The sequence below is a fragment of the Parasteatoda tepidariorum genome, chromosome 4 (genome assembly GCF_982258835.1).
Source record: "Parasteatoda tepidariorum strain Cologne lab strain chromosome 4, Ptep-v5.0, whole genome shotgun sequence".
Classification (NCBI taxonomy): Eukaryota; Metazoa; Arthropoda; class Arachnida; order Araneae; family Theridiidae; genus Parasteatoda; species Parasteatoda tepidariorum.
The window spans coordinates 23715201-23724974 of NC_141758.1; the positions used below are offsets into that span (position 1 = coordinate 23715201).

At 29.1% G+C, this 9774-nt stretch overlaps 1 protein-coding gene across 4 annotated transcripts in view; it reads left to right on the forward strand.

Moving 5' to 3' along the window:
* Positions 1–9201, forward strand: part of LOC107453990 (phagosome assembly factor 1) — a 29836-nt gene extending 20635 nt beyond the window's left edge. For all 4 annotated transcript variants that reach the window (XM_043040787.3, XM_043040785.3, XM_043040789.3 and 1 more), the window contains 4 exons: positions 463–603; positions 2910–3107; positions 5286–5417; positions 8298–9201. In XM_043040787.3, the coding sequence (XP_042896721.1) occupies positions 463–603; positions 2910–3107; positions 5286–5417; positions 8298–8372 (546 nt within the window). In that variant the 3' untranslated portion in view covers positions 8373–9201. The remainder of the gene's footprint in view (positions 1–462; positions 604–2909; positions 3108–5285; positions 5418–8297) is intronic.
* The last annotated feature ends 573 nt before the right edge of the window (positions 9202–9774 follow it).

The window sequence follows — 9774 nt, forward strand, 5'->3', positions numbered from 1 at the left end:
TTTACAAACATTTAGTTGATAATTTTATTTTTTAAATATATTTTAAATTTTTGGAAATAAAATTTTTTTTTAGTTATGGCATAAATAATTTCATAATGATATTTCAGAAAAAATGTAATAATTTTTTTTCTCCTAATTTTATGTTATCATGTTTCTAGAAAACTATTAAGTATTAATTTTTAAAAAGTATTAAATACTGTTTTAGCTTTCTGTAAAAGTTAGTTTTTTAAAAATATATATGTAGCCATAAAAGGAAATACTTTTTGTAAATTCTTTTTCAAAAAATGAAGAAACGTTGCATAAAATTGTATTACAAAAGAAATAGATTAGAATTAAATATTTTCTTCAAATTTAGGCTGTGATTTTTATATATATATATCTTTATAAAGAATAAGATTTGATTTAATTTATTATGTAAAAGCAATTTTTCAAGTAACAATAATTATGGTTTGTTTTTACTAGGATGTGACGAGTGCATTAGGATCTCCTAGTAAAGTATTTTATAAATCAGAAGACAAAATGAAAATACACTCTCCAAATTCTCATAGATATAGGAAATTAAGTTGCTCAGATTTTTTCTACAATTATTTTACCTTAGGATTGGTAAGTAGATTTTCCTTACATAAATTTATTTTTATCGTTATCTAAAGTGCCTGAAATGATATTTCAGGACATTAAACTCTAATATTCATTATTTTAAATAGGAGTTTTAAAAGCATTTGAGTAGAAACTCACTTTATTATTTTATAATATTATTATTTAAACTGCATTAAAAACTGTCAGACCCCCATTTCCATCTAATTTACTTCAAAATTTCGCCAGTTAAATTCTCTTTTTAAAAACAAAAAGAGAATCTTTTTCGAAAATTTTTTTTTCTGAAAAGGATTGTCTTTTTATTTTTAAAATGGCCTCATAGTAACTGAGACATTTAGGCTTTATAATATCTAAATTTTAACCCATTTTGCAAAATAACTGCCAAATTGTTCTTAATTTATTGGCTCTGTATTGTCAAGTTATAAAACCTGTCATTTTAACCTAATAATTATATATAAAATATAATATTAATTACATCTAAAATATAGGTAAATATATTTGCCGCCATCATGCCAGTGGTATTGAAATAATGGAGTCTTAACCATCTTGACTTCCCTGGCCCACAACAGACTATTGCGCGAATAATAAACTTTTTATGTTTATTAAAATGTGTAAATGGTTAATATATAAGACGTCCAGTGAAATAGAACACAATTTTAAAATGAAACAATTCAAAGATAAAAGTAAGAAATAAATGGTGTATTGATTGGGAAAGTTGTAAAACTTTCATACATTATTTTTAAAATAATTTTTAATATAGCTCTCTAATTGATTACAATTTAAATCAATGTTTAATCAGAATGAATGAGTGTGGCTTGCTGCCACAGTGCTGTTATCTAGTCTCACTAGTATGAAAGAATAAAAGGAAAAATATGTAGAAAAAAAGAATCAAAAGTAATGCATTTTAAAGCAGTTATGAAAACTGTTGCAAATTTATTAACTAATGATTTTTTTTTTACTTAAATGTTGCTTCATGAGCTGAGAAATATCAAATTTAATACTATGTAATAATAATTATTTATAATCAGTTTGCAAAGAAATAGGCATATCATTTCATTAATAAATTAACATATCAGAAATGGCAAAATTGCCCATGAGCAATGGCCATTGCGACACAGACGGTCAGAGACAAGCTAAAGAGCTGAATCGTGACTGTCCTAGTGTACATCATAAAAAGCTCCTTAAGCTAAACAGGAACAGTTTGAGGAAGATCTTCTCACTGGACACTGCATCCTCAGGAGACTTCTTAATGGGTATTGAAACTAATCCTCTTTGCAGAGGTTGTCACCTTGAAGAAGAGACATCACGGCATATACTTTGTGATTGTGAGGTCTATTCTACTCAAAGATTTGAGCATTTAGGGCTGCACTGCATTGAGGCCTGGGAACTGCAAGATGTTCCTGTCTTGTGTTTGCTGAACCTCATTTCAGCCGTAAGGCTTTCTTGTTAAACATGATTTAGGGTTTGGGTACAATGGACCTCTGGTCGATGTGCCCTGCTCTTTGGAGCTGCCCAACCTGTAAGTCTAAGATATCAGAAAATATTGCACTCGACTCATAAAATGTTCAAATCATCTTTAAATATTAAAGTTAGTAAGATAGAGTTTTAATTAAATAAGTTAAAATTGATGCATACTATTGTTAATATAAATTAGGAAGACTTAGATCTGGAAAAAGAAACTTCAATTTACAAAAATTAATTAGTAAATAGTCCCCTAATAAGCCTCATTGGTCTATCCAAATTGATAGCACATGAACTCAATCTTCATCAATTTAAAGTTTTTTTTGAATAGATTCTATACATTTTGAAAAATACATAATGGAAAATTTTCTGCCTTTTTATTGTTTTTCAATAGTTTTGAAAATATAACAAAAAAGAAATGGAAAGAGGTAATAAAAATTAGAAAATAATAAAAAAGTTATGCATCACGGATCTAGGGAAGATAATATTGTAGAACCCAAAGCAAATTGTTTCATAGAATATGCAACTTCCTTTGGAATGGCTGAACTTATTGTAATTTGCAACACTATAATTTTGTATTGCAGCTATAAAAATTTTTGAAACTGATTTCATATGAAATTCCTTCAGCTTTCTCTATCTATGTGAATTTTATGAAAAAAACATGTAGTAACTTATTTCTACAGCAAATTATTTTAGAGTAATTTAGTTTTAAAATCAATTACAATTTCGTTTAGCACCCTGTTTTACTAATGCAATGTAGCGGAGTCATTTTCTTTTATTAATATAACTTGTTAAAAGTTTTATACATTTGAATGGTTATCACCCTAACTGTGTTTGTTTAATTTCATATTTAGGATATCCTCTTTGATGCCAAAAGCCACAGAGTAAAAAAGTTTATATTGCATACAAACTATCCTGGTCATTATAACTTTAATATTTATTTTCGATGTAACTTCAACTTGCCAATTGAAGTAAAACCACCTTCTGAATCAGAAGACATGACTCTCATAGATGTATCAGAAAAGAAGCATATTATTACTGCATTTACTAAGGTAACAATAAAAATTTTAATAATGCTAAGTACTAAGCATTTTCAGTAAAGTTATTGCATAGGAAACCAAACTGTGCACAATTTATGCAATAATAAAAAAAATATTGTTTAAGGTTTTTGATAATTTATTTTGTATCCAAAGAGCAAATATGAATATCTTAGCTAGCATATTAATAAGCATGTTTTTAAGTTTATCATAAAGTTATTTATTTATTACTGGATGCAGCGAAAAATCCTAGACGTACAATTTTTAATATAGCTTTGTTGAAAGCAAATAAATTGATGTAGCATTACAAATAATAACAAGAGTAGATTTTCACTGAAAAAAAAATTTAATTGGCCGCCTTTTGCACCGATGCAGCGGCACACAAGCATTGAAATTAAAATTTTCCTCCACCGGTTGCAAGCCTGCTACTTTTAATCTATCCCATTCCTGTCCGAAGCAATCGTTTCAGAGAGTCTATACTTTTGTGAGGTTCAGTACAGGACATAGACTCCAAAATGGATCATACACTTTAATCTATGGGCTTGAGATCTGGCATATAGGGTGACCATTCTTCAGATATCATGTCCGGAAAATGTGTCCTGTACCACTTTTATCTCTTTTCGGTTTGTGAGTTGATGCAGAGTCTCGTTGAAATGTCTAGTTTACACTGCTTATGTTCTTTTTGACCTACAGAAGTATAACAGTCTTTAGAATGTCCTCCTGGTACACTTTTTGATTTACTTTAAAGCCCTCATCTACAAAAACCAGAGGGGTTTTGCCGTTTGAGCAAATTCTGTCTCTGACTATGACTGTCTTGGGATTTTGGCAATGTTCAACAATTGCCAGGTTTGCTTGGAGTATCTACAGACCAGATCCTAATATTCTGGGACTTATGAGCTTGTTGGATGGTAAAGAGCTTCTCATCAGTGAAAAGGAATCTCTCACAGCGCTTTTTTGCAGTCCATTGCCGAAAATTTCAATAAGCATTTGCGTCTCCTCATTCCTGAAAAATGCGGCCCCTTGGAGACCAATTAAATTTATTTAACTCTTTTTGTTTGTAACATTTTATTAATTAATTTATTTTTTAATGAAGTTTTATTGAATTGGGTACAATAGACTTCTGGTCGATGTGCTCTGCTCTTTGGAGCTGCTCAACCTCTAAGTCTTATTGAAAGTTGTTTGTCCTGTTTTTTTTAAAATGCATTTCAAGCTGTGTCCATTTTCTGAAACACACATTTCAGGCTTTGTCCATCTTCCGAAACTCACATTTCAGGCAGTGTCCATCTTCCGAAACTCACATTTCAGGTTGTGTCCATCTTCCGAAACTCACATTTCAGGTTGTGTCCATTTTCTGAAACACACATTTCAAGCTGTGTCTATTTTCTGAAAAGCACATTTCAAGCTGTGACCATTTTCATAAAAACACATCTCGAGCTATGTCCCGTTTTAAAATCTCGCGACAATTTAATCCTTTCATGAAAATGAAAAGTCAAAAGATATTTTGGGATAAAAATTATTTAAAATGACCACTAAACCCATATCTTCAGTAAATGTAATACTCATATAGAGATCGTGATGTTCTGCTTGAGATCTAATCAGAGAATGAAAATGAATTACGCAAAGTCAGAAAAAACATGATGAATGCATATCTGCATGAGATGTAATATTCATTCTGTTGGTTATTGTCTGCTGAAGCCAATAATGTTGAGTTTCTTACTTTCCACATAAATGTTATTTTTCTCCACGCATTTATTCTGGGGTGTTTCCCCCCCTTTTAGACACCAGATATCTCTCACATCACATATGAACTTTCTTTTTATTTTACTTAATATCTGTTATCCAATATAAATCTAACTTATTTAATTTTTATGGTAAGAAAGAATAAATTTGGGACTAAAAAATATAATTTGAATTTTAGCATTGTTTCAGATAAAAAGCTTTCGAATTTGCTTTAAGTACATATCTTGTTCTTAATTCAATTAAGACTCACATTAAAACCTGTCTTAAGTGCTCTTACATTGTAAGTAAAAATTTAGCACATATTTAATTTTCTTTTTATGAACTAAAATCCGTCATATCTTAAAACCTACAACCTCTAATTTTCTTGATGAATGAAAATATTTTATTAGAAAGATTACCTTTGCGAACTACATATTTCTTTATATTAATGGATTTTCCATAATTTATTTGCAGTGGGACACCATGGAAGAACACTTAAAAAAGCCTCTTGAACGTCCTGTTGTTTTAAATAGAGCATCAACGCACAATGCAACAAACCCTTTTGGTTCAACCTGTTGCTATGGTTACCAAGATATAATATTTGAAGTAAGTATTGTTTACAGAGGGTGCACAATTTTTGACATCTCTCTGAATGTCTATTAATAATTATGGAAATCCAACCAAAATTTTGTATAAATGTTTGTCTATTTTGCAAGAGGATGAATAGTTAAATATTTTTTCAAATAACGGAAGCCTTTCTGGGCGGTATACAAATTCCGTTTTTCTGGGTACCATAGTAAACTAATTGTATTTGTTACCGATGTATAATGTATAACATTCTATGGAATAGCTAAAATTGACACAATAATGACTAACTTGCAAAATATATTTCACACATTATCTAAGCATTCTTTAGAATGACTGCAACCTGGATTAATGGTTCACCCTCCAATGGCTTATGTGTTAAGACACTGAGCTGTCATTGTGAAGGACTGGGTTTTGATCCTCAGGAGTGGCTTTGAGCCAACCAAGCTTCAGATGGATCGTTATTAGCTTGTCAGGATTAAATCATATTAAAATGGTTTCTTTGTCCTTTCTAAAATGATTTTTATTCTAAAAAAACATTTTAAAAAGGACCAATGAGCATAGCCTAGAGAGCACTTGCCCTTCTTTATAATGCCTTGGCAAATATTAATACAATAATTCTTATATTTCATACTTTGCCAAAAAATGATCAGCATTCTATTGAAAGCTGACGTTTCACACATTGGCAGTAAAATATATCTTCAATATAGTAAATAAATTGAACTTCGGATAACTAAACTTATGAATTGGATAACTGATTTATTTATTTTGTGTGGTAGTGGCTCTGAAAAGGATAAGACAAATATCATTTGAAAAGAATATTATTTGGTTTTATAGATTTATTTCAATATCAGCTTGCGTATGTAAAGAAGTTTAATTTTTTTTTACTAATTTTAAATTTGTGTTAAATTAAAATAAAATGCTGTTAATTATAAAGTTATTATAGAGAGTGCATAACTGTAACACTAATTTATTTTTAAGTTTATAATTATTTTATTATTTTTTGCATTTATGCAATACATAAATATTATACCACATAATTTATTCTAAAATTTTACACGGCTAATAAAAAATATGAGATAAGAAAATACCTTAGGGACATCTATAATTGATTTCTATTTTAAGTTAATAATGTCAATAGACTGTACATTAGCAGTATTTAAAAGCCTTAGTTTATAATTAGAAAAAAAAAAACTTTAAAGGAAATACAAAAATAAATTAAAAAAACATATCCATGAAAAATAATCCCCATTATTTACTTTGAACTCCTAACATGGAACAGTGCAGCATATTAACTATGCAATTGTTAAATAGGATTAATTTATACAGTAATCATATGTAATTTACCATATTGAATTGACCCTGGACTTAATATGGGGGTCTTCATGAAGATATGGCTTTACTACCGTAACTTTATATCTATCCTTCTTATTCTACTTATTCATTTTACACTCTGGCATAATTAAATATAACATGAAATGTAGCAAAAGACAATAGTGATTTTTAATTCTTGATATTGATTTCTTTAGCTTGAATAGGGAATTTTGTTTTGCGATTAGTATGGTATTTGAGGATCAAGTTAATCACAATTTAATTTAAGTAATTTGCCATTGTTCTTCCTATCTGTAATTTTGAAGGGAAAAAAGATGTTCTTAAGAATGTTTGGAAAATATTTTTCTAAAGCTTATGAAAACTTTGGATCAGAAAAAATACTAATTAGTTTTGAAAGTAAATCTAATTTAATGTAATGCTGATTGGAAAGTGCTAAAAGTACAGTGAAGCCTCTCGAGAATGACCACTCTCTGTTCCACAGTAAAATGGCCGTTGGAGGTTGGTCGTTCTTAGAGATTACCTCCATTGACATCAAAATTGTTATTGATGGTACATGATTTTTCGCAAATGATTTTAATTTGAGTCGGTGTCATTTTCTTGGTGCAGAAATGCCAGATGTGTTGGCGTCATAAAAATCGATGATTACAATTTAGCGTCTATAAAAATGATCCCAACTAATATATGTGTAAAAACAAATTTACCAATTATGAATGATAAAGCCATTTTAAATAAATAAATATGTTTTTTGTTTAAGTTTGCATTAAAGTTTGTATCATAAAAATTTGTTGGCTTTAAAAGATGAGAAGTCGTTTGTTTGTTTTTTATAAAATAACTTTTTTTTCGAATTTGACTTTCAACTCAAGAAGTAAATCATTAATGGAATCGTCTTTAGTGCACTCTAACTGTAACACAGTTGTATCGTCAAAAAGAGCTCTCTAAAATAAGATCCTCACACAAATATTTTGAATACATTTTAATCTACTTATTTGCTTAGTTAATTTTTTTTATTTATATTTTTTCATGCTTCCTTATTTGACCTTTTCCGTATTTGGTGCAAACTTGTGCCCGGTCGCTGGGAGAGATTTTAATGGTCTCTCCTAAAGATTTTCTTCAACACCAAGTCTATGGTAAAAATTCCATGCTTCCCAAAAGTGGTCGCTATGTTCTTTCCTGGAGGTTTCACTATAATAAAAGCAGAGATGCCAACTGCTCCAGACGCGCCATAATTATTTAAAAAACGGTAAACAACTACATACTAAATTTTGCAAATATTTGACTAATTTTGTTTACTTTTTAAACGGTGTCGCATAACTTGCATGCAAAAAAGTGGCCATTTTTATGAAAGCCCTTAAATTATTTAGAAATAGTGGTGGATAAAAACCTAATAAATTAATTCATTAAACCCAGATTCACACATTAATAAATTACCACTCGAAAACATTTATTTGCTGTCTGCAGCAAGTTAGAATCTCTGTTAAAGGGAATGTTACTTGTATTAAGTTAAGTCTTTGTGTACACACTTTTTTTTAAAAAATTTTATAATTATATTGTAAATATTTTTAATTTTAGGTAATGCCTAATAACCATCTAGCTTCAGTGACCCTGTATCAAAGAAAGAAACTACAGAGAAGCGTTGATGTTTGACATTAGGCTTATAATATGAACTCAATTTTTACATTATTTATAAAGAACAAGGATCAGAGACTCTTTTTCTTAAATGAGTTTCACACACTCATTCATCTGTTTAAAATACTGAAATTTGTATTCAGCTTGCTCAGCGCCATCTATTATTCACTCCAAAAGGTGCATAAATAACTCAAGTACCTTACATAAGCGAGACGGATCTGCAGATTGTAATAAACACTGTTGCTTCTTTAAGTCTTTTTACGTGAACATGCCTCAAGTAAAACCAGTTTTTTGAAAAAAAACTGAACCTGACCAAAGTGAGATAGATATCTAAAGTAAATGTACTTCAGATGTATAGTCATTCTAAAAGCATATTTTAAAATTTTGTGAAAATGTTATTTTTAGCTGTTGCAATTGAATTTCCTGTAATAGTCTTTTTAAACAAGTATCAGTCCTTAAATTGTTGCTGTGTAAATATATATATTCATTATTTATGTACTATATCCACCAATTTTAATTATTTTTTTTCTTTTTAGAAATTCTCTTTTTTTTAAAAAATATTTTTGAAGAATTATTTGTTTGAATACTTGCTGGAGATGCAAAATAAAGAGTTTTTGCTCTCTCCTAGGCCATGATTTGTAGATCTTTAAAGATTTTTACTTGTATTTAGGTTGTGTTCAAGTACTGTATGCCATTGTATATGTTATTCTCTTGTAAGAGCCAAAATGAATGGATATGAATGTTGATTGGTTCAAAAAGAAAAAAAAAAATGTTTTTATACCTTGTATTTTTATGTATTATGTCTATCGTTTGACTTTTATTCAATAAAAGATTTGTTTACTTGTTATGTACAGTGGTTTTGATACATGTAATGTCATACATTCTTTGATCGCAAAATTTGTTGAAGAGCCCAAAGTTGCAAAAAACTCGGGTTTTTTTTTCTTTCAAAAGAGAGGGCAGGGATATGTACCTTATTTTAAAAAAGCCTATTTTAATAATTAAGTTTAATTTTATGAATTGTCTTAACATATAGGTAATTAATACAAATAAATTGGTGCTAAAGTCTGAATAAAGTTTCTTCTGACATCACAATACAAAATGTTATACGTACTCACATACATCTCACATTTGAAACTTATTTTAACACAGGATTACTTTTTATTTATATTCTACTCTTAAAAAATATTTGAGGAATTTTTTTGTTGTTGCATAGAAAGCAAATCAAAGGCCATACAGTCAAATCTAGTCAGCAAGGTGACTCTCTAGTCTCCAAACACAGTTTTTTTCGCCATAAGTTCATTTTTTTTTAAGGTTAGACTACATATATATTTCAATAGAATAGCTCTTTAATATAATAGAGGATAAAAAAGAAATCAGTTTTAGAAAAACCCACTTTAGGGTTGGGTTTTTTTTTTGCAAC